Here is a 26433-nt window from a genome sequence, read left to right as displayed (position 1 = left end):
AATAATTCAACTATCAGCAAAATTATATTGAAATCTCTGATTTGAAGTTGATTGATGTTAAAAAAATTTGTTTCAAGTTATTATTAAAACCAAAACAAACAAAAAAACTGAGAAAAATTGGACAAAAGCTGCAGAAATTTTATTAGTGTGTATAACTTTGAAAAACAAAATCACCTCACGTTATACAGAGGAATTGAACGCACAAATTATCAAAAAGAAGTTGTCACCTGCATTGATTGTTGAAAAAGTCCACTTAAAGATCCAAAAATGAAGAAATTAATGAAAAATCCAAATTTAACAAAGGAATAAAGAAATATGTGCCCATTTTGAACATGAAACGAATTATTGGGCTTTTAAAAACACTGTGGTATTATTTTCTGAGGGCTTAATTTCAAAAAAAAAAAACGTTTCACAAAAAAATGCTAGCAACAAAAATGATCCAATTGGACGAAAAACCGGCTAAAAGCGGATATCTATATGTGCCGTTGTCATAAACAATTTGCAAAGTCCTCATTAATTGAACGCAGCGCATTATCAACTTCTCCCGCTCAAAAAAATAGTGCTCACGACAATTTTACTCACTTTCGCTTTTAGATCAAAACGCCGACTGAACGAATAGTACTTCCGGTAAAAAAAACTCAAGAACACCAATGCTCCATTTCGAGTCGTAGAAAACCAAGAGAAGGCCAATAATAGCCTCAGCTACCGCTTTGCGGGTATTAAACCAAAAAATGTTCTGCCTAATTTTCGTAGAAAAAGTAGGTGTATGACCTGAAAATATCCGCTTTTCGGCTTTTATTTTTAAAAATAGAAATTTTTTCGGGTCAAGGATCAAATTGTTAATTGAACTAATCTTCCTCTGATGATAATTTTGTGCAGATCAGACCATCCCGAGACTGAAGTAACCTCTGCGAAGTAACCACAATTTGGTGGGCCCGAACCAATTTCCCTGCCCTTTAATTTTGTTATGGACACACCGTGTGCGTGCGACTTGGGTCTTATCAGATGTCACTTTCGTCTGGGACCTCAATCTGGGGATTAACAGTAGTTTCTCCGGTCACTGGGATAAAGTGAAATTAAAAACACTACAATTGATAAAAGCGGCAGTTGTGTCTCACTTTTACCACTCAATCTATTTTCCAGTTATTTTGAAAAATTAATTTTGGTGCTTCTAATGGCAATTGGAATTTTGATCTACATGCAAATATTGTTTTCAGATTCGAAAGGGTAATCGATATTGGCTTTCATTTTGATCTATTGGATTTAAATGTTGGAAGCTATTTTCCTTCCATTAACCGGAAGTCTTTCGTGATTGTGTCAATTTAACTAAAATTGATTTATTCAAAACCTACTTCCAATCAGTACCCCTTTATGCTTCTACCGTCTTTTTCAATTTACCTGAGCTGAAGTAAGCTGAGTGAATGAACCGAATAAGTTTCAGAGACGAGCTTTGGGGGCTTTATAGAGGTCTCTTTCGTAGTCTTTTCGCCGGATAACATTGGTAATTAATTCAGTCATATTTTATTTAGGCGAGAAACTAAATTTCCGTCCTGTTAAAACTTGAAAATTTGCTTATTTTCTTTTGTGTTAATTAGTAGTCACTGCGTAAAAGGATTTTTTTCAATATCAGGAAATTATATGCTCAATCAATCTATTTGTCTTTAGAGATATAGCTATGACAGGAATTCCAGGTGGACAATTTTCGCAATTGCGTTAATTTTGAAGACATTGACATGTTAATCTATCATCAATTGAAAACTTGTTTCTTGCAATTTTCTACATTGCATCTTTCGGTAACTTTTGGGTTGTTTATGTTTCGCTTTCATAAGTTCCTTCAAGTCACGTGTGATTTTGAAAAAAATTTAGGTTCTACATTTGCTTTTGAAAATGACATCAACATCAAATAGAGATGTTTTAAGCTCTCTCCAGACTGCCGCGAATAAGCGCTCAATCAAGCAATTTGAATAGTGGTAACGTTCACCTTCCAACGATTTAAAGCAACTCTTCAATTGGGAAATTTGGATCGTTTCCTTTTCGCAGGCAACAATTAGATGCAGGCAACTATCAACTCGGTTCCGCCTCAAAATTGATAACAGCTACGTGAATAATCACAGCCCTTTGAGAAATAATAAGGTCCGGAACTTTCTTGCTCAACCAAATCTCGCTATCCTTATGCATTGTCCTCCTCGTGAAAAACATGCCTCCTCAGTAAATTTCACTTGTAATTTACTCAGCGCGGTAACAGAATATTTCAAAGTTTTGATGCCAAAAACAATTAAACAACACCAAAATATAAATGCCAAAAGCAATTATTAAACAACCACACATAGAAACAAAGGAGTTACGAACAAGTACTGTACTCATTATCATTACTTAATTGACAACGACAAATAGTTCTCTTTCTCGTTTTCATCATCGATCGTAATACTACTGGAGGGGTTTTTCGTCGGAGTTTTAGCAGCTGTTTGCAGCTCATTAATGCCTGACAAATTGGGTGATAGAGATACGGGCTCTTCTTCATCTTCTGACGAGGTGTTGTCTGAATTGATATCAGGAGAGAGCAATTTGTCATTAAAAGATTGATCTGTTGTGTCCATTTGATTGTCATCTACCTCAACCTAAAATTGAACATTTTCAACTATGGAACCATAGATTTACACTGTACATTTACACTAGCAAATATCCATCCAACAGTTTTATACATGGATACCGTTATGGTATGACCAGGACTTCTGGTAGGTCTTCAGCCTTCTATAAACTTATGACGACCATTTAAAGAAGCCGCAGTTTTCTGGAAAAACCCAATGGATATTTCCCTATACAGCCCCTCTCCCAGTTTAGAGCTCATATAACGCAAATCCCACATTACCGTAAATATAACTATGTGGGGTTATAATGGGAAAGACCCGACCCGACCCAATTACCTCCCAAATCTTACATATTTGAGAGGTGACATTCAAAAACCCCCCTCATTACCCCCGCCCGAATGTTACTTCTTTTGGATTGCTTTTAAACGAATTCGGTCTGGGGTGGGGTGGCGTATGTACAGGACATGGGACGCGAAGTGAAGATAAGAATGTTTGGAAAATAGTAAAATTGTACCTCTTCGAATATGACTCCAAACTGTTTGGCCGATTCTGCATTTAAGTACTTCTTTGGTGGCATTAGATTGAAGTTGACAAGCTCACAGAACCCAATTGGAAAAATGTCCTCACTGTACATGTACTTCCACTGATCCATATCAGAGGGCCACGAGTCGAAGTTGAGACGAATCAAATGTCCCGCAACTGCAGTGACAGTCGCAGGCAGAATGGTTGAGGGGCTCATAATGTCAACGGTCTCCACCTGAGCAAAAAAATACAATCTAACATCGCTTGCTTTCTCTGCAGATTTTTTACACCGATCATGGACAAGGATCAGTTTTTGATAGTAATAGGTGTTCCAGCTTCACTTTATTTTGACTATTTGTGATGGTGATTTTGGGATCGGGCGTGATAGAACGAAGCTAAGCAACTTCCTTCACTGACGCCAGTGTTGGTGGTTTTTGCAAAAACCTGGTACAATAGTTGCTCTTGTGATGATATGTCTGGGCTCCTCTTTGACCACTGTTGTTATTCAGCAATAGTTATGGGTCTTTCCCATTATAGCCCCCGTTACGGTATAATTACCATGATTGGGAGGCTATACGTTATCTCACCACAGCTGGGGGGGGGGGGGGGGGGGGGGGGGCTATAATGGGAAATACCATAGTTATTTCACATGCCCAGGTAAAAGTGAAAAATTGATTTTCTCCGCCTCCGGCCCCAAGTCAGTGTAACATTGGAAGCGAAAATGATATATTATTGCGGCATCTGATACAAGTGGGCTGCTTCTAGCTTTTTCTCTGTTAGTGTAGGCTAGTCAATGTTTTTATCAAAAGGCTAGCGGCAGCCCACTTGTACTAGGAGATGCCACAATTATTAACATAGCTGGCAGATTGCCAGAAAATAGCCGCAATAGATTCGTAGATCGACAGTCTAAAAAAAACAGTAAAAAAGACAGACCGAAAAAATTTGTCTTTTCATTGAAGGCTGATATGTTATATTTTGATTAAAAATCTGTATAAGTTTTGCTACCTCTATTAGCTGATCTCACATAACCTTCATTTAGAGTGACACACACCCATTTGACCTTATCTCTGTGAATTAAAGTAAATAAAAGTCAATTTTAAAGTGAGGAAGTCATTTTTGAGAGTGAGGTAAGTCAAGTGTGACCAAAAATTTAATCACGCGCATGAACAAAAAAACTCGCTCCACTAAGAGCGAAAAAGGACGTCACACATGCAATTCAGTTGAAATTGCATGAACGAATGAACAAAAAGTGGCTGTGACGTCATATGGTCGTAACAAAAATCATGACGACGAAATAAAAAAACATAGCAGGACAAGTCCTGACGTACAATTCAAAGAATTTTCATTGACTAAATAGAAAACTAGACCTAGAACGGAATATGAATGGATTGGAAAAACCATTTAGAAAAAAATCTGATCCAAAAAATCGAAAAAACAGTAAAAATCAAAGTGAAATTGCCGCATGTGAACAAAAAACCACCACCGATAAAGCGAATTTTTGTTCAAACACCGTATTCTCACTCTACTTTAAAATTAGAGCGATAAAATTTCACGCCGCAAAACCACTCACTTTTTCGCTCCATTTCCTGTTTCGGCGTGACCAAAATCACTGCTCCAATTTGACTTCAAAAATCATGAAAATGTGTGAACAGATCTTAAAAAAAAAAGACAGCGCCCCAATACAATTCAAATTCTTTGAATTGTAAAAAACCAAGAGAAGGCCAATAATAGCCCCAGCTATCGCTGTGCGGCTATTAATAACAGAGTTGGAAGATGGCCGGAATAGTTGCGAAATAGATTTGCGTGCCGAACAATACAGACAAAAAAGGAGTAGAAAAAAGTTTTCGCCACCCCCTAAAAAGTTTACATATTTAAGGAACATCTCTTAAATCTCTCTAATCGAACAGTCAGATCGAACATCTCTCTAAAGGAACAGTCAGATCTCTTAACTACTGTGATACGACCATCGTAAACATCATTTCATATCACAAAAAAAAACAGAAATAAAGCTTGAAAAAGTCACTCAAAACGTCATGCGGAAGATTGTTCTAAATGTAAACATAACCGACTAACGTCGGCGAATTGCTCTCAAATGACCAGCGAGAGGTTGGCTACGTCAGCAGCTAGGCATGGTTTAGTGAGGCTACCTTTAGTTTGATTTGACACTATCTTTTAGTTTTCTATCCTAATAAATAAAAAAAAAACTAATATTTTAAAAAATTGCATATTGCACAATTTAAAAGAAAAGTTTCCAGATTTCGCAGTGAAAAGGTTCAAAACTGCTTTTGTCTCTGGAGTAATGTCAAGTAAACAACCTGCCAGACTTGAAAGGCTTCGTTGGCCAGTAAAAGTCGTTAAACTCAGAAAAGGACAAAATTATTCAAAAATTTTGAAAACAATCGCAAATTTTAACAAATCTTGCTAACATTTGAGATATTTAAATCTTCAAAACCATTTCCTTGTCTCAAAAGACTATCCAGTATCCCTATTTCACGCTTTAAATAAATTCACTGGGTCATAGAGATCCATAAACTTCCACAATGATAATAATTTACCGAAAATTAAAAAAAAATTACCAAAATTGCTAAAGCTGGAGTCATTAAAATATTGATAACCATTCCATTAACTCTACAAACTATGCGACAGCTTATCATCAAATCTTGGAGGAGGTCCATAGGACCCTGATGCCGGAAGAAATGATAATTTCAAAAAATTTAAAAACTAGAATTTTAAAAAACTTGAAAAAATTGCAAAATATATTTTTTTGAAAACTGCCGATATAAAAATTTTGAAAACATTCCATTACATCTAGAAGCTATGCAGTAACCCATAATCAAACCCTAGAGGACGTTAACTGGCTCTTGAGACTGAAGAATCCTAAAAAATGACCAAAAATTTCAAAAAACTTAAACTAAATTTTAATTTTCTTTGTATCACGATTTTAAAAAAAATGAAGAAAACTGTATTTCTGTTGGCGATATCTTTTAAAAAACGCCATGGTAAAAATTAAACTTATCAGGAGCAAAATGCAGAAAAATGCAAATTCAAACCCAAAATAAAAACAATTGCCAAGATCTAGACCGAAAAATTCCGCAGAATTTCTGCTATTTAAGTCAAAATTTTAAGAAAAATTACACAAATTCAAAAAAGTTCTCATAGCTGCAGGATGCGAAATGAAAACAACTGAAAAATTTATAAAATCTGAGGAAAAAGCTAAAATTTTATGTTTTATTTAACCAATAAAAAAAAGCAGAGCAAAGAGCATTGTAGGTTATGACAACTAAACATAGATAGTTGTGAGAAAAGGTACCAAATTCTATAATGTGGAGGTAACTGAGATTTTATTAAAAAAACAGTAAACTGAACACCAATCTAAAAAATTTAAGTGGAAAAAAGAAGAGCATTGCATTATTCATCATTCAAAGTTCAGTAAAATTATATAGCCATCCTCCTGACAATATAAAACAATGAAAACAAAATTCAAAAATGTGAAAAAACAGTTCAAATCTCATTATGAAAAAGATTGTATTCTCAAAAAATAACCACTGACGGTCAATAGAAAGCCTTATGCTATTAAATCAAACCAAAAGACAAACAAGAAACTTAGAAAAGATGAACAAAAACACCAAAATCGAAATAATATGTATACGGTTTCATAAAACATTCAATTTCATAAAAGAGAAACACCTCCAGTCTAAAACAGAGTCATTTGAGGTACGAATTAGTAGAAGGGCGTTACCATATGCACTAAGTGGCAAAAAAGTTATCGAAGAAAACAAAAAAATTGAGGAAAAAAGCCAAAAATTAAATAAGAAGTTGAAAAAATGAGCAAATTATGAACCCGAAACGCGTGACTGGGCTCTCAAAAACACTCTAATATCAATTACATAGGGTTACATTGATGCGGAATCGGTTAAAAAATATTTCTGCAAAGAACCAAAGTACAAGCAAAAAATGAACCAAATAGAAAGGAACGGCTAAAAACGACTATCTATAAGCGCCATTCTCTCAAAAAAATTTTCGAAGTCAAAAAAATCATTTATTGAGCGCAGTGCATGATCAAAAACTTCTCTCGCTCAGAAAAGAATTATTCACATGGCAATTTTACTTACTTTCGCTTTGAGGACGAAACGCCGTTTGAACAAATATACCTTGCGATAAAAAAAACCTGAAGAAAACCAATACTCCTCCTTGAGTCGTAAAAAAACCAAGAACACCGCAAAATAGCTACACTCAGGATTCAGCGTCGCAGCTATAATAAAGATTTGCTATCAAATTTATCAACGATTTTGAAGCCGAAGAATTGATGATTCATTATTCAAAAACACAATTTAAAATTTTCAATCACAAAACACTAGCGGATTAAATTAGGACAGGCGCGGGCGCAGCGTGGAAGAGGGTGAAATCATTGCGTTTTACTGCACCAATTGTATACGTATCTAAAAAGAGTGATCTGTTCTACCTGAAAACGACTTTCTGATAGATCAATAGAAGAATTAATTTGTCAGTGAGAAAAATATTGAAGTATTTCAGAGAAGTGTACTGTGAAATGCATAACATGATAAATTAACACAAAAAATGAAAATTTACTCATGAATCCAAGATTTGTTCTAAGAAAGTTCCATCAGCTTAATTTTAGAGCTTAGATAATTTCTATCATCATAAAACACAGTATTCTTTTTGCGGTCTTAAATTATGGTACACAGGCTGTTCAATAACGAGTTTTGCTGAAACAATTTAACTTTCTGTTTGAAGGAAAATTTATGAATTCACAACTTCACAGTTCTGCTGAAAGCCTTCCACGCTCGTACGGAAAGGGAATACGAACTAATGAGTACCTTATTTCCGACCATTAGTCGGGCCTTCCCTTCATCCAGGGCCTCAAAGTTAACGAAGCAACTGTCAGGTGCTTCAATAGCACCACAAGAATGCAGATAGTCGGGCCAGAGAAAAGGACCTCTGTAGCTTGGGGGTGGCTTCAATTGAGTTCCATATCTGACACAGAAGCCAAGAGGTAAAAGGAGAGGCGAGTTCACAGGAACACAAAAATGCTCATGCGAAGGAGGTATCTGTCCACCTATTCAAACAAAACATTATTTGCTTAAAGAAAATCATTGCTCATATCTGAAATTCTCAAACTGGTTTTAACCCGATATTTACAACAGAATTCACCTAAACTATAATTTCATCAAATGGATATGAAATATTCTACTATAATAATATCAGTCAAAGCAGGATGACATTTGGGCAACCATTCAATGATTCTTTGAAAAATGACCAACTTAGCCTAATTGTTTAGCATAACTCATTAAATAGCAACTAGTTCATTTCAGTTATACACTTTGGGCCACCATTGGGATTTCACAGATCCGATTAGTGTAACTTTTCCCAAGGTCCTCATTATCGGTGAAAGCTGCGTTAACAGAGCAATATCACGAAGTCCAGACGTTATTCTGTGTTCAATGTTCTTGGCCAAACACATTGGATGCCAGGACTGAGCCCCAATCATCATAGCGACGCCCGCTTACTTCTGCAACGGCATCTTGATAAATCACCCTTGAAATATCTAAGCGATTTAGTTATTTGGCACAATATTCTCAACAACTCGGCGACAGCTCACAAAAGCAATAGAAATAAGCCTTTATCGGTCCAGGAATGAAAATTTATTCTGACAAAATACACTGATCTTATAAAAGCTACCGTTTGTCGCAGGGCAGTCTCCCCAGGGCACCGGATCTATCTTAAACTCTCTTTCGCCTGAAAAAAGCTCCTGCTATTAGGCGGTGTTAGGCGGCATCTAAATTCTCCAAAGGAAGGGATGTGTCAATATCACCGAAATCAAGTTATTACAGATTAATCTGCGTCTCAGATTGAAGTGAATCTGATGATAACCGTTATACACCACTAATTACACAAGCTGATTTTGAAGGAGCGGCTGAAAACAAGGATGTGGAAAAAAAGAGCACAGCCAAAAAAGGAAACAAATCATGAAGTGTCTGTACTTTTTGTGACAGAATTATTAGGTTTGATGTTCTCAAATTTTTTTAAATATAATTGTGCAAAATAGTGTTTGCTTCTTTCTGCTGTGATCTCGTGGACAACTTTTGTGATTTCCGTATCTTGGAGATGCCGCTTGAGTTCACTGCTGGAAGCTTTTCTGTCTATTTATAAAGTTTTCCCACCAAAGTGCTGTACTTCACCACTGTTACTTTCATTAGCCTAGAGTTCAACCCTTCACTAGTCTACTTCAAGTTGTTAAGCAACCTTTGAGAACTTTACTAACTGCAGAGGCGAGAGATTAAAAGTGATATTTATTAAACATATAGACTTATATCCTACATCTTTAGTTCTTCTCATAATTTTGAATTTTGTTGCTCCTATTAATTGTCATTTGAAGATAAACTTAGTTGATTAATTTCACTGAGCAAAAAATCTTGTGATCCAAGATGGGAAAGTGAAAGCGTTGTTTGCAATTTCTCTGACCGTAGAGTCTTTGAAAATGAACAAGTCGAAAACAAAACAAAGGCAATGCCCGCCTTCAAATATTACGCGATACTTTAAAGGTAAAGCTTGTACAGGTATTAAGGGAAGGATGATTCTCAAAAAGCTATCGCTTAAGGTAATAAAAGTAATTGCACTGTCCTCATTCCATTAATTGAGGCAAACTTGTGAAATAAATTTAGAAGAGGCGACTGATTCAGGTATTCAAAAATCAATACACGACTTAGTTCATAACTAACTGATTGGAAATTAATTGCCTTCATCTATCATTGAAATTGTTGATTAAACAAATGGCCTTAGAGGCGCACTGATTATCAAAGCCGGTCTAAAAACATTTCCATCGAAGGTTAAAAAACTTTTGGAGACGGAACTTTTGGAAAAATCAACAGGAGAGACAACGTCAAGCTGATAGGGTTATCTATATGCAAAAAAGGCAACCAAACAGCACAACTAATTGATAAAATTGCGGCAGATACGGCCTTGGGTATTGACGAGAAGGGCATCTCAATCGCTCGTCGGTTACTATTGAAGTCTGAAAACACCAATAACTATAAAACCTAGTTGCGGGGTAACAAAAATTGACTTTTTGAGAAAGAATCTAGCACAATTAGGTACTCATGAGAAGGTCAAAGTATTTGTAGATATCACTAAAGCGGGTGTGAATTCTTTTTATTTTTAAAGATGATATACGAATCAACTCTGCGTGGTCTCTAGAAGGCTCATTATTCTACCAATTGGAAAAACGATGGCTTTCCCTATAAACTTCATGGTATGTTTGAAGGTGCAAATTATCTAAACTACAGTATGGAAAAATTACTAAATTGTTTTAACTCCTGTATCCCTCAACTTTAGTTCTAGTCAACGACATTATCGCCATAAATCAATAAGTTCAAACTTCACACTCAGATCGCAACACCGATTGACAATGCCCTCAAAAAGAATCCTTCCATTACAGTCATCAAAGCCATTTCTAAACCAGAGTCTCCATCCAAGAACTTTTTCCCCTCCCCGATTTAGAACCTTCAAGCCCGACAGCAAAACTCAAAAATTGACTATTCTAAACGTTAACCTTAGATCTATAAAAGTCATATAGATGATCTGGAAGCGGTTGTGTAAAGCCTAAGTGACTCATCTGGTACCGTCTGTTGAAGTGAAACCTAGCTCAGAAAAAGTTGAAGTTTCCAATTTTTGCGTTTAAATTCTTTTTCAATTTTAAATTCCTATTCTGCTTAGATCATTCCATTTATTGCAACTTGACCAGAAAAAAATCGGTTGAGGTTTTATAGCATTCAACTTTACGGACTTTAACACCATAATACTGACCGTTCAAAAAACAAAGTAAAAACATAGCTGGCAGATTGCCAGCAAAAATAGCCGCAACAGCTTTGTAGATCTGCAGTCTCAAAAAAACAGTAAAAAAGACAGACCGAAAAAATTTGTCTTTTCATTGAAGGCTGATATGTTATATTTTGATTTAAAATCTGTATAAGTTTTGCTGCCTCTATTAGCTGCTCTCAAATAACCTTCATTTAGAGTGACACACACTCATTTTACCTTATCTCTTTGAATTGAAGTAAATAAAAGTCAATTTAAAGAGAGGAAGTCATTTTTGAGAGTGAGGTAAGTCACATGTGACCAAAAATTTAATCACGCGAATGAACAAAAGAATTCGCTCCACTAAGAGTGAAAAATGACGTCACGCACGTATTTCAGTTGGAATTGCATGAACGAAAGAACAAAAAGAAGATTTGAAGTGGTTGTGACGTCATATGGTCGTAACAAAAATCGCGAAAAAAACATAGCAGGACAAGTCCTGAAACACAATTCAAAGAATTGAATCAAAAACTTAGAAATACTCTGCCTGACCAGCAGATCAATTGAACATTGCCAGCCAAAACACAAACGAAATCATCTATAAAATTGAGAAACTAAAATAATCAAACAAACTAAACAAAAATATACTCATTGCTAAGACCCTTGAGGCTTTTACCACTAAGGCAAAATTTGATCCTTTTTACCTATTTCAAAATGTTTCAAAAAATCAATTTTTGTTTCTGAAATCAGTCCAGTATCATCTCTGCAAGACCTGAAAATTCATTGGCCCTTGAAGAAGATCAATTAATTCGAAAATGACAGAAAAAAATTTTTTAAAAAATTTATAGAAGAATTTAATGAAATGTTGCTCAAAATTGCAATATTAATATCTTCAGAATCACTTCTGTGTCTCTAGAGGCTATCCAGTAACCCAAGTCTAAGCCTTAAGAAATTAATTGGCTCAAAGATCGATAGGCAATAAATTATAGAAAAAATTTCAGATTTCAAAAAATAGAAATTCGTGGTATTAAAATGTTGAAACTATTCACTTGCCCCAAGCAACTATTTAATATCATACTACCAAACTTTGCATGAGGTTATCTGGCTAGTGGGGCAAGAAAAACTGATTGAAGACAAATGCTTTGAAAAAACTTGAAAAAAATTGCACATTTTATCAAAAAAATGCTTAAATTCGAGACATTGAAATGTTGAAAACCAATTCATTGCTACTAGAAACTATGTAGTGCACTACTATTAAACCTTAAAGGAGATTATCTGGTCCCTGAAGCTGGAAAAAAATCAAAAAATGACAAAAATTGTCAAAAAACTTGAAAAAAATTGCAAAAATTAGAATCATTTTGCGAGTTGTGTTTGTAGTACCAAAACATATAGCTCATTAAATGGTCATAACAAGTAATTTTGTCTCGCAAAATGCCTTCATCAACTTTTAAAAACTTAAACCTACGACTAATCAAACAAACTGAAAGAAATCACAAAAAATTGCACCATTTTGAACCCAAAAACTCCTAAAAATGTCCTTTTAACCTTAAACTAAGGCCATCCGAGCAGCTGCACCACTCTAAGCATTTGAAGGACTAGTGAAGGCCACTTTGGGTCTCTAATGAAGCCCGTTGAGCTTTACCTGTTTATCCCGTTTTGAAAGATCAAAGTCATTGAAAAATGTGGGAACACATCTTAAAAAAACACAGCGCCCCAATAGAATTAAAATTCTTTGAATTGTAAAAACCAAGAGAAGGCCAATAATAGCTCCAGCTATTGCTGTGCGGCTATTAAAGACAACATCAAAATTTGGTGCACTAGCCATATAAGAGTTGAAAATCTAGTAAACCGCTACAAAATACCTTAAAACTCATCTAGAAAACAAAACTGATCTCATTAACAAAAGTTACAATGCTTGTTCAGCTTCCTCATTTAGCAAAACAATTTTTCTTGAAGTAACAGCAGAAATTGCACAGCACTTGTTTAACGGTTTGCAACTTAAATTTCGTAATCAGGAAAATTATGTTCTCGATAATTTTCCTGATTACGAAATCAGGAAAATACGAAATATCATGCAAAAGAATTGGAAAGAAGTGTTGGCAGTTTTGACAAGACATTATTTGATTTTGATGACATTTGTACTAAACTGACCTCAGAAATCCCTGTTCCGTATATAGTTCTCCTGAAAATCCTTTCCTTTTTAAAGGTGCTTTCACAGAAGAGTTAACTAAAGCAGAAGTTTTGCTGCTACATAAGGAGGGCTCTAAATCCGTTGAAAAAACTATATGCCGATATCGCTTCAGTTGTTTACAGCAAAATTTTTGAGAGAGTTATGTTTAACAGATTGCATTCTGACTTCGAAAGTATTCTATAAAGCAATTCACATTCAAGCACAAGCATATTAAAATCGATGTTCTTGGTGAACTAACGGAAACAGTCCGAATCGGACAAAGAGCGAAGTCATGCTTTTGCCGATGATGAACGTAGAAGCCGCCGTTGGATGCTCAAATTAAAACAAACTTACATAACCGACTAGACGTCGGAAGAATTGCTCTCGAACGACTAGTGGGAGCTCTAATCAGTTACAGCCTGCGCTTCAGTCGGGGGGGGGGGGGGGGGGGGGGAGGAGGAGGAGGAGGAGGAGGAGGAGGAGGAGGAGGAGGAGGAAGCGAGGGGGAGCTTAAATGTGACTAAGAAGTTCGATAGTGGACTTCAAATAACTTATTAGAGGTTAACATATGCCACTATTAAGATTTAAAGTAAAAAATGGCACCAGTTTCGGCGCACTTTTCATTTGACTTTTAGTATTAAATTGCCGCCAATTGAGTTCAGCTGCTTGAAATTGTGATTAAGAGCGAACTTTAGATCACGCGAAACTCAAAAAGTCAAGGGCGTAAAAGTCACTCGAAAGTCAAAATTGTCAAGCAAAAATTTTGCATAAAAAAGACACACACGTTTACAATGATTGCTATGAACTTCGTTCAAGAACAATTAAACATAAACTTACTTGACAGCTCGAGAAAACCAGCTGTCGCTCAATCTCAACAAAACTGTGCAGTTTAATCGGTTAAGAAGTAACGTAAGCAATGTGGCATCCTTTCCAAATTAGGATATCATGTCCCAGGACTCAGTTAATCAGTTACTCCAACACCAACATAACGCCAATTATTCAATACGGTGCTTTACTTTTTAAACACATCTTTTTAGACATTCCTTATCAACCGATTACGAGTTGCACCTTTAGTAATTAATCAAACTGTTTGTCAAGCCTTTAAATGGTCTTCAAAAGAGTGATTGTAGCAAAAAAGTCTTTCAAACTCAATTAAAAGTTGGAATCGCCTTAAGAAGTCACACCTTACATTGGTTAATTGAACCACTCTGCAGGAAAAAAATGGAACGGAATTCAGTACGTTATAGATATGCTAAATTTAAATATGAGTTGAAAAGTATTAAGTTGAAATCTTTCCCGTCTTGACTGCGATAAAGCTTATATAAATTTGCCCCCTAAAATAAAAAATTCTTATCTCCTTGCCAACAATGAACTAACGCACTTAATGTCTTCCTCAGTTAACGCTAAAAGATAATCCTCAGTTGACGCTAACAATGCTTCTCAGCCTCAAGAAAAATGTCGATCGAAGATACGTAGTTCCTGTAATTATAAACCTGAATGAAATAAATTTCTGGTTTTATTTTTGGGCACAATGTAATAGATCTCCATCATCTCGTTATTTGTTCACGTTGTTTGTATGCAAACCTTTGTACAGCAAAGATTTTAAATCTTTCTTCTTTCTGGGGAAATGATGCAAAAGGGGTGTTACAAATTAGAGAAGACAGACCCTCAGTTCCAACAAAAAGTATTGATCTCACCTTTTCCATCAACTGCGATCATCAGGTTTCCAAACTTGAGGACCTTGACAATAGTGCCCACTCGTATATTGTTCAAGGTTAAGGGATCGACCATTTCCAATTTCATGCCCTTCTTAAATTTAGAGGTTTTGTCTTGGGGTTTTTCGAATGGCGGTATGTTGAATGAAGCTCCCAGTTCCTGTTTGTGTGTCGGTATACACTGGCAAGCGCTGAAAGAACGTTTCTCTGCCTTAATGATTCGCTCAATTTGCATGCGATACTTCCTACAACCAATCGGGGGTTACCTATTAAAAAAGATGAGAGCGGAAATGAAATAAACACAGGTCTAGGAAAAAACCCACAGAAAATAAATCCCACTCTTATTCTAAAAGGAAATGAGCCCCAACGACAATATACACCATGTATTGAAATTCGGTCGTGATAGTTTAAAAGTCTCACGGGCCGCTAAGGCATGGTCACAGACCGCGATGCATGGCCATAGGCGCTAAATACGTAGCTCTTTAAGAGTCAAGTGGGTGCTCATATTTGTTGGGTATTTATACATGGATTTTTTCCTACCTAAATTTGGGTTAGTATTCCCTCGAAGTGGCGTTAAGACACGCTCTTAATTGGACCGCTCAATAGCAACATTTAAGAGATATACAATCCATAAGCAATTATGGATTTTCACTTTTTACTATCGGAAAGATTCTGAGCTCTTAATTGTATTGACAAATGTTTGCAGTATTTTTGACAGCTGTTTCATCACCTTAGTAGAATATTACAATCTATAGTAATCGTTATGATAAAAACACTAACGTCGGAAGAATTGCTCTCGAACGACTAGTGGGAGCTCCAATCAATTGCAGCCTGCTTCAGTCGAGGAAAAGGGAGACTGAATGGGACTCAGAAATTTACTAGGGGCTTCAGAAACGTCATTAGAGGTACCCCTATTAAACACCACTATAAGGATTCGAAGTGAAAAAATGGCACCAGTTTCGGCGCACCCATCACTTAGACTTTTAGTATTAATTTGCCACCAATTGAGGTCAACTGCTTGAAAATGTGAACGAGAGAACGGATCTACTCTGTTTTGGCACCCCCAGCTTAGTGGGCTTATATTTTTACGCCCCCCCCCCCCAAGCGCACGCGCTATACAACAACAAAGTTTTGTAGCTGGGGGGCATAAAAAAACACTGTGGGGGGGAACAGAACAGATCCGAGAGAACTTTAGATCACGCAAAATGCAAATAGTCAAGGGCGTAAAAGTTACTCGAAAAGTCAAATGTCAAGCGAAAATGGGTCGTGCAATATAAATACTAACCTAACCTTACCTAAAATAATAAATATCAAAAAGAAAACGAAGAAATTAATAGCCTAAAGAAACGGTACACATGATTTTATAAAACGAGGACACATCTTTTAGTTTAGCGGTCTGGGTAGGCCCGGGGGGGGGGGGTGGTAGTTTTTGTGGGACGGAAGGGGTGGGTTGGGGGTAGGTGGTGAATTAGGTGGTTGGGTACTTGTGGGTGGGGTCGGCAGGTAGATAGGGTAGGTGGGGGCAAGTTGTGCGGGGTCGTGGGGGGGGGTGCTAGTTGGGGACCGGTTAGTAGGGGTGGGGGTAGGTGGGGTGGTATCTCTACTTTGAATAGGGAGAAGAGACTGTTATGGGAAGAAAACTTCTCATAATGACCTTTTCACCTTGAGTATTTCCAATAGTTCTCAATTTCTATCCGTGCAGTATAATTACTGATCCATAAACTTGGAACATAATAAATTTCCAAAAATTTGAAAAAAAAAATTAAATTTTATCAAAAAATTGCTAAAGCTGGAGTCATCAAAATACTGATAACCAATCCATTAATTCTAGAAACTATGCTAGAGCTTATCAAATCTTGGAGGAGGTCCCTAGGAACCTGGTTCCGGAAAAAATGATAAAAATTAAAAACTTGAAAAAATTGCAAATATTTTTAAAAAATAGCTGCTATTAAAATCTTGAAAAAATACCATTAATTTAGAAGCTATGCAGTAACCTATAATCAAACCCTATAGGAGGTTACGTGGCTCTTTAACATTAGCATAAAATTGCTTGTTTTTAGCGATCTGTTTTTCGAACGTAGCCACGGGGGGGTGCACCAGTGACTGATGGGGAGGGAGTGCACCAGTGACAGTGAAGTGGGGGTAACAACGCGGTGTGTGGGGGGGGGGGGGGGTAGGATAATAGCGGGGGGGGGGGGGTCAACAGTGGGGGGTGTCTTCAACCACTAAGAACCGACCTTCACACCAAAAGTATAAGTCTTCAAAACAGTTTGAGCTGAAACAGAGCTGAAAGGCTCTAAGAGCACTTAATGCGTGCTGGGCACTACCTGTTTATCCCGTTTTTGAGGACAAAAAGTCAAAAGCGTCAGACAAAAAACTGGTCAAGCGAAAAATCGCATTAAAAAAGACCAACAGGGCTAATATAATTGCTCTAGAAACTTCGTTTGAGATCAATTAAATACAAAAGAAAACATAGCTGGCAAATTGCCAGAAAAAAGCCGCAATATCTTCATAGATCTATAGTCTCAAAATGAAGGTAAAAAAGACAGACCAAAAAAACTTCTTTTCATTAAGGGTAGAGATGTTAAACTTTGATTAAGAATCTGTATAACTTATTGCTGTTTCTATTTGCTGCTCTTAAACAAATTTCAATTAGAGTGACAAGCACTCATTTGACCTTATCTCTTTGAATGAAGGCAAAGTCAATTTCGGAGTGAGGAAGTCTTTTTTAAGAATGAGGTAAGTCACGTATGACTAAAAATTTAATCACGCGAATGAACAAAAAAACTAGGTCCACTAAGAGTGAAAATGACGTCACGCACGCAATTCAGTTGAAATAGCATGAACGAATGAACAAAAAGCAGATGTGAAGTGGTTGTGACGTCATATGGTCGTAACAAAAATCATGACGACGAAATGAATAAAAAAACCAAGAGAAGGCCAATAATAGCCTCAGCTATCGCTTCGAGGTTATTAATAACGAAGAATTTAATAGCCTGATGAAACTGTAGATATGGTTTTTGAAAATGAGGATACAACTTACAGTTTATCGCTCTGGGTACGCCGCTGGGGAGTGGGGTAGGATTAGGAGGCAGTTTTCTGGGGGTTCGGGACGGCAGGGTTAGTTGGGGGGGGGGAGGAGGGGAGGGTAGGTGGGGGAATAGGTGGGGGGGGGGGGTAGTTGGGAGGGGGTGGTGTCTAGTTTGAAAAGGAAGAAGAGACTGTTTTGGGAAGGAAACTTCTCATAATTACCTTTTCACCTTGAGGGGGTGGTGTCTAGTTTGAAAAGGAAGAAGAGACTGTTTTGGGAAGGAAACTTCTCATAATTACCTTTTCACCTTGAGTCAGCTTTTTAGAACGGAAGCCAATGTTCAAAAACAAATGTTTAGAACGGAAGCCAATGTTCAAAAACAAAAGCCAATGTTCAAAAACAATGTTCAAAAACTTAGAAGTTCAAATCATGAACAAACTTGCGTCTGCTAAACAAAACCTGTAGAATCTCAGTACTCCTCTTCGAGTCGTAATCCTCTTCGAGTCGTAAAAAGACACACACGTTTACAATAATTGCTTCTCTTCTCGGCAGCAAATAAAAACCATCAAGTCGAAAGTTGCTAAAACTCATAAAATGGCAGCGAGAACAGTTCTGAAATGGGAGCGGAAACAATTCATTACTACATCTGTTTCACTCACTATGGAGTGTCATTCGTGTGGTTGACCTCTTTGGCCCATCCAACGGGGTGGATTAAGGTGGAAGACGGAGTCACCCAGAAATGATTATCCACAGAGTCATCATCTTCCATCATCTCTTCACAAGTTTTTCCAGGAATCATTTGTTTCTTCTTCAGAGGCCGATAGTACAACTCAACGATGTGACCATTTGCAGTGATGTTCTTTATGAATGCTTGTCTTACTGACCCAAAGTAGGTTTTGTCAAGAGCTTCTACAGTTTTGCCAACTGACAGTTTGCAAATCGATTCTCTATGCTTGCGTAGAAGATAATGTAACTCCGCGACAAATTTATCCCCAATTTCTTGAGCTCCTAAACATCAATGGAGGACAAAAAATTGCCACTTTTTACCACCATTTTTCTATTCAGTAGGTTTTTCAGAATATCAGAGCCACGCTATGAAATACTGTGTCAGAAGCTATACTCGGCGGTGAACAACTTTTATACCACTCCATATAAAAAGTTTTTGAAGCAAAAAATTCTGACTAGGGAGAGGCTAGTTCTAGAAAGACTGCTTTAGAAAAAAACGGTCAAGCAAAAAAGACACACGATTAAAATAATTGCTTCGAACTTCATTCGATAGCAATTAATAATTTCGATAGAAACAATAAAGGAGTTTCATAAAAATTTAGGAGCAGAAGTAACTTTTCTGAGCGTATGCTTACCATGCATCTGTTTCAGCAATTTCATTCTCATCTTCTCATTACTGTCAAATGGAGTATTCATTATGTTACTGGCTAGCATCTTTTTGTCCAAATGCGAGAACCCTCTGTAATGCGGACATGCCAAACTAATCCAGACCTGTTCGCTCTCATTGCCCAGGGTCTCCAGAAGAATATAGTATCCTTTAGTATCTACAACTTTGTAGTACCAGAACCTTTGGTTGCTCCTCACGGAGAATTCTATGTACAGACCGATTAATTTTCTGGTCCAGCAAATTGGAAGTGGAATTCGATCGCTAAAGGCTTCTAAGGGTGGGCAGGTGGCAGTCCCTGCTGATTTCTGGAGATATCGTTTCCATGAGAAAATGTCTGGTGGTATACCTACAAAAATAGAGCATGTCTCAAAAACATTTGATAGCTTGCCAAAAAAGTAGCTACGGGTTTCATCAAAAAAGTAGCAAGATACGGGTTTCATTGAATTTTTTAAAAACATAACTTCAGCTCAACACTCGACTAAATTTTATCACTACACTTGCTGTAAACAAGAAGCAATAAAAAAGTATCTTGGAGAGAAATAAAACAGGAAAAAATACATTACAAACGAGTTCCAATAGACAAAATATTCGTAGGCTTCAGATATTTTAAAATCCAAATTTTAAAAAAATGAGAAACTAAATGATGTCAACACGTAACGTTTAATCACGCGCGTACTTTAACTTAGATGTCTGAAATTTAAAAAAAAATAGAATTCCAATAACGATCTTTGACAGAAATCCTCGCGGAAGCAGTAAAAAACATCAACAATTTTAATCGTATCCATTTATCATTTGATTTAATTCATAAGCAAGTAAAATTTTGCGATTATACTACTCATTCACCTTTTGAAAGAAATAGACGCTTTATTAGAAAAAACAACAATGAGTCAAAGAAATATCATCGGGTGTTGAATGCCTCAAAACAGTGGTCAAACACTTGATTGAGCTGCACTTGTACCGATGTTTTAAACAAAATTAGAAAAACAGCTGATTCGAGTGAGACTCACTTTGATCAATTACAATACTGACTATCAATGATGACACGGAAGGATTACGTTAACACTTGCTGCGCTTTTTTACAATTCAAAGAATTTGAATTGTATTAGGGCGCTGTCTTTTTTTTTAAGATCTGTTCACACATTTTCATGATTTTTGAAGTCAAATTGGAGTAGTGGTTTTGGTCACGCCGAAACAGGAAGTGGAGCGAAAAAGCGAGTGGTTTTGCGGCGTGAATGTTTTTCGCTCTAATTTTAAAGTAGAGTGAGAAAACGGTGTTTGAACAAAAATTCGGTTTCTCGGTAGTGGTTTTTTGTTCACATGCGGCAATTTCACTCTGATTTTTACTGTTTTTTCGATTTTTTGGATCGGATTTTTTTCTAAATGGTTTTCCCAATCCATTCACAGCTCATTCTAGGCCTAGTTTTTTGTTTGAATTAAAATTTCATTTCTCGCTAGGGTTTTTTTTGCTCACATGCGGCATTTTGATATTGATTTTCTGTTTTTTTCTTATTTTTTTGTTCTGATTTTTTAAAAATGGTTTTCTGAATTCACTCATAGCCCATTCTAGGTCTAGATTTTCTGTTTAGTCAATGAAAATTCTTTGAATTGTACGTCAGGACTTGTCCTGCTATGTTTTGTTCTTCATTTGCTTCGCGTGAAAATTTTTTTCCAAAACAGCATCAGCTTAAAAAAATCTTAACACCTTATAACTGTTTTTCTGGTTATTTCCTTTTCCAGATCATATCTGAGAATCAAATCAATAGTTTCCCCTACATCATTAGTCATCTAATTATATAAACCTTGAAGCATTACAGATTAAAAAAATTAATCTTGTTATAAAAACCTTGCGATTTTTCTTTTTCTGGAAATTCATTTGTTATAGTTACTATTACTTTTATTTAACGAGTTAGTGGATCAACTGACTAACTGGAAGGATAATTTAGTGATTCGTGAGTAGCCGCAGCATAAAAGCTAAGTAAAATTGAAAGCCTATAAGAAGATCAAATACATGGATAAAAAACAGAAAGATGAACAGAAAAAAGCCATAGCAAATACAATTCTTCAAAAGTTGCTTTGCAAAATCAAATTAACGATTTACAAGAACAATGGGACGAGCAAAAAGACAAAAATACATGTCAAAATATGGGAATTGAAAAATTAGAAAGGAGGCAAAAGAACTTGCAAGAACGGATACGCGTGTAAGAGCAGTATAAATCAAAAGATACTCGCGTTGTAGTCCACCATTTACCGCTGAGAAAAGTACGTGTGCTCCCCGACACTTTGGTTTTTCGATGTTTACTTAGAAAAACTGTTACAAGAATCAGGAATTGAAGCCTGATATATCCTCTTTGGTACGGGTCATGATTTCTTGTTACCATTGCTAATTGTTAAGTCCATCAACTTCGATGACAAAAAAGAAGTTTATAAGGCGAGAAAAATTCATACAAAAAACAAAACGAGATCAACAACCGCAACATATACATAAACGAGAACTTACACAAAGTCGATGAAATCTTGAAGAGCGAGGCAATAAAAACAGGATTTATTGCACAGCTAAAACTGCAAAAAAGGTTGGCTACCATCGGATAAACTCGTGAGCGATTTGAATGATATTCTTAATGCAATTAAGAGGAACGAGTCAAGAAACAAACGGAAACATGAAGAAAGACGTAGCTGTTCAAAGTACCGGCTCACCTGATATGAAAAAAGATTAACCAATCAATGATTGGAAATTGTTTCTGACGTGAACACTAAAAAGGTAAAAAAAGAGTTTTAAAAAACAAATATTTGATTAATTAATTTCTGTAAAGCATAAAACTCTTTACCTTTCGTGTATAGGGCGACGGTATGCGGCGTAGTCAGCTTAGTAAATACTTTTCATGTGATTGTCAAAAAACCTACTGTTTCATATATTTTCCCCAGAATGATACTCAGTGAAATTCACTGTGTGGTTGCAATCAAAAAGAAGAAAAACGGAAAGAGCAGAGAGAGAGAGAGAGAGTAAAAACAAAGTAGGAATCTCTCCTCAAAAATGATTAAGTGACGTTTGCTATTTCATCTTAAGAAAATGAGAAAATTAAACCGAATCTTCTACTGTGGCAAACACAGTTGTTTTCGAGGGGCTTCTTCCATTCAAAAAAACCATTTTTTCCAGAAGTAGGCTGGAGTGAAACCCGCTCTGGTCTAGTGTGGAAAATCCATAAAAATCTGCGCACATTACAGGATACTGAACAAGGAATAACTGAAAAAAACCGACAAATGTCGGAAGAATTGCTCTTGAACGACATGCGAGGCACTTTAATTCAGGGGCTGTAGCCTAAGATCAATTTTTCTTTATGGGTACAAGAAGCTTTCCAACGTCCGGATTCGAACCGCTGACCACCCTCTCCACAGCCACCCGCACTAACCACAGTGCTACGAATCACTTACCTCTGCTATGCTGCAACCGATTTTATATCAGCAACAAGCTTTACTTCGGAGCAATAGAGATCACTCAAAAATGAAGAACGAAAGCGTGAAATAGTCACTTGAGAAGTCAAAGAATGTTCTAAAAGAAAAGCGCAAAATTGTCAAGCGAAAAATTTGCATAGAAAAAAAGACACACACATTTACAATAATTGCTATGAACTTCGTTCAAGGGCAATTAATAACTATTTACGTAGTGCCAAATTTAAAAGTATGTTGAAATTGTAAATATTTATCAAAATAATATCATTAATCATAGGAAAACAAACACTAAAAACCTTAAAAAAAGATCTTTAAGAAGATCTTTAGGTCTTTAAGAAAAACACTCTGATGAATTAGATCTCTTAAGGAACTTGAATTTTGAGCAACCTATTTTATGCTTGACTGAAACCTGGCTGTCTGATCAGCAAAAGTTAAATCTATTCAAAAATGGTGGCTATAAAAGGCTCCTGCAATCGTACACAAAAAAGAGGCGTAGTCGTTGCTTTTGACCGAACGGTTTCAAGATGCGAGGTGGAAAAAGACAATGAAATACAACTTTTAACACTTTAAACTTACGGCAAAGATTCAATTTTTGTAAGAGTAATTTACATTCAACCCAACAATTCTTCGAGCAAAGCCTTGATACTAATTGAAAACCATCTTCGTGAATTCTATTTCAATCTTCACGATACTAACTATTTTGTGGAGATTGTAATATTGACCAAATGAAGAACAAAAAGAATAAACTAAGTTTTCAGAACTGTTTAAACGGCTTTGGGTTGAATTGCTTAACAACCGGCTACCAAAAATGGTCAAAAACAACAGCAGTTATTTAATAGATGAAATTTACAGTATCTACAACTACCATTTGGAAGTAAAAACACCAATCACCAATCATTATTCAATTTACCAATGATAGAGCAATTACCAAGAAAAAGAATTTCAAAATTCGAAAATTTTAACAAATCAGCTAGCTTCAGCTAAGCAACACCTTAGTTTCAGAAGATCAGCCGCATTTAGATGGCTTTCAGGGCAATAAGAGCCTTTCAGGGCCACTTGGCTAAACGCCGATTGAACTGCGCCATACGAGGGAATGGCCACTGAAAGCACATAGTCACTAGTGGTGCCTGATTTTCTACCCACCATTACCAATGGAAGTTCATGGAAGATTTGCTGAGTTGTCGTATCTATTTCGTTTGCGCCCCCTGGCCAATAACATATGCGGCCCAGAGTTATATTGCACGCGCTAATACGTACTTAATGATTGTTTTAATATGACATGGCACTTGTGTCCGGGGGGGGGGGGGGGGGGGCAAATAATACGCACCCACTAAGCTGAAGGGAGAGGGTGCAAACGGGAAAAGATCTAATTTGTATTTCATACATTCAAAAATGAGTTAATTTGTCATTTTAATCGTAACTGTAGCGTTACAATGACGGGTTGCTGCAAAAGCTCGACAATATTTCCCGTTGTGGAAGATGCCTAAATGGTCTCTGTTTGCAGCTTGTGGCGGTATCCAACTGCAACCCCCAAAGAAGTGCAGAAAAGGCAGTGAAGGCAGGCTTGGATGTACTTGGCTTGTCTTTAATTGCGGACGAAGCAAACATCGGTCGACCACCTCAAGTCTTCGCTGGTTGTATTCAAACACTTTTTCAACGACTACGGATGAACGAGCCGAGTGTGTCTTTGGCAGCCGATTCATCACCTCTTTCATCTGATGATAAAACACATGCGGACGAAGTTATGATAATGGATGACCCCGACTTGAACGTTGCTACTAACTATTATATTGTGGGCCAATCTTCAAATAACGGGAACCTGGAAACATTGATGGAGAATAGGAGGCCTCAGAGCTTAGATCAGAAGCAGCTCTTCTGTTTCCGTTTAGTTCACGGTATGAAAAAATATTTTAGCTCTATCATGGTTTTAATCTGGTTTTAGGTGCATCGTGGTTTTAATCTAATTGAAGATTCAAAATTGAAACAGATTGTAGAGTATTTGCTTGATCTCAAAAGAATTTTGTAGCGATTATGTTAGTCCTGCTGGTTTTCTTTTAATACAATTTTCTGTACTATCGATATTTCATGATTTTTTGTCTGACCAATTTCCGTCCCCAAAAATGGGATAAACAGGCGAAGTCTGAAGCTTGACCCTCGTCCTCAGTCACCAATTCCCCCACCCACTCATCCCCGTGCGCGCTCTACGACCTGGAGATTTGAGGCAACTTCCGACCATAAAGAGACCTTAAGAAAATTTGAACTGGTGGTAAATTTGATACAGGAGATTAATCTCCCTTGGGTGCAATCCAAGAATGTTAATGGCTCTCAAATGAAGTTTATAGAAATTACATTGCTCCTATGGTCTGTATACGTTCCCAATTTTTTTGGTCTTGAACAAGACATTTTTTTGGTCTCGAACTCAAAACGTTTCCAAAATTTTTTGGTCTTAAACAAGGCATTTCCATTTTTTTATGTTTTCTATTGTCAAACTCTAGACGCATCCATTTTTTAATCTTTTTAAACAATGGAATGCCCAATTTTTCGTAAGTGGACCAGCTCAAAAGCGACATACTAATTCCGCTGTCTATTAGTCCAATGCATCTGTAACCATGGAACCAAAATTCTGCGTTTTAACATTTAAGTTTATCTGTAGAACAACCTGTAATGACAGTTGTTCTCAGCGGGTTTCTTTCCTGAAAGGGCAAATAAACGAGCTGCCGTTGAAGTGTTGGGAACTTCCGCAAAGGAAACAACTTTGACGACTTCTTGATACGCGTCCTGCTTCTCCACAGGCTCGGCATTTGAAAACCTGCCCGTCATTCCCTTGACGGTTCATCTCATCCGAAAGATCTGTCTCTGTGGCTAGGCATTGGCGTCGGAAGACGCCGCCAATCACTGAAACCGCGATTGGCAGTGTTCAACCCTTTGACGTTTTAAAACTAGTTACTGTAGAGGATGACTGCTTCTATGTCGTTTAAGAGCGAGTCGCTCCGAATTAGTCAGGTAATTTATTCTTTGATTCAATCAAACCCTTCATGCTTCTAGTGCATTCAATTTTCTACGTAAATTTCCCTATAATTTGCAATTGATACTATTTCCATGTTGACTGTAGTCAGAGTTTATAATGATATATAGGATTTGACTTGCCGCCTCCGAGTCGACCGACTGCCCCATAAGGGGAGGGGCAATCTTTTAAGTAACTTTTTTCATCCTACATAACATCTCAAAAGTCACAATTTGAGTTAAGGAGGAAGATATATGTAGTAAGTGAAATTCTTCCAGAAGATGGTTCAAGAATCAAATACTCTTAGTGCTGTTGATGCTAATAGTGGCTCTTCAACTGAGTATACAAAAGACTTGGGAAATAAATCTGCTTTAAAATAGGTTTCAGCATTAATTTGTCACCACTCGCCTATTGATTTAGTAGAAAAAGATTTCTACATTTCGACCACTACGATTACCAGTAGTTTAAATTTCCAAATATTCGCTTGTATTGAAGCTTTGGTATTTGGCTCAACGATGAAATGAGGCTTTAATTTGTTGTGATGGGCAACATAGCTCTAATAGGATTCGGCGATATGTTGAAAGACACGATGAAACTCCGATTAAGGAATGGTAAGTTCAGAAATTGGTTGACATTAGTTTCCTGTTAAAGTACGGGGACTAAATATTTCATCAACAATTCAAAACGGTAATTGTGAAAATTTCAAAATTCTAAGCATAGACGGTACAGCGACTGAAGGAATAGAATC

At 36.7% G+C, this 26433-nt stretch overlaps 1 protein-coding gene across 2 annotated transcripts in view; it reads right to left on the bottom strand.

Moving 5' to 3' along the window:
• Positions 1-2202: 2202 nt before the first annotated feature.
• Positions 2203-26433, bottom strand: part of LOC142351548 (MBT domain-containing protein 1-like) — a 31458-nt gene continuing 7227 nt past the window's right edge. For both annotated transcript variants that reach the window (XM_075403631.1, XM_075403630.1), the window contains exons 2-7: positions 19203-19580; positions 18501-18849; positions 14793-15001; positions 7949-8187; positions 3103-3345; positions 2203-2618 (exon numbers count right to left, since the gene is read on the bottom strand). In XM_075403631.1, coding sequence (XP_075259746.1) covers positions 2370-2618; positions 3103-3345; positions 7949-8187; positions 14793-15001; positions 18501-18849; positions 19203-19580 — 1667 coding nt within the window. In that variant the 3' untranslated portion in view covers positions 2203-2369. The remainder of the gene's footprint in view (positions 2619-3102; positions 3346-7948; positions 8188-14792; positions 15002-18500; positions 18850-19202; positions 19581-26433) is intronic.

This window comes from Convolutriloba macropyga, chromosome 13 (genome assembly GCF_964194025.1).
Source record: "Convolutriloba macropyga chromosome 13, txConMacr16.3, whole genome shotgun sequence".
NCBI lineage: Eukaryota > Metazoa > Xenacoelomorpha > Acoela > Convolutidae > Convolutriloba > Convolutriloba macropyga.
Note: the sequence above shows the minus strand (reverse complement) of the source record. Positions and strands in the feature narration are given on the sequence as shown.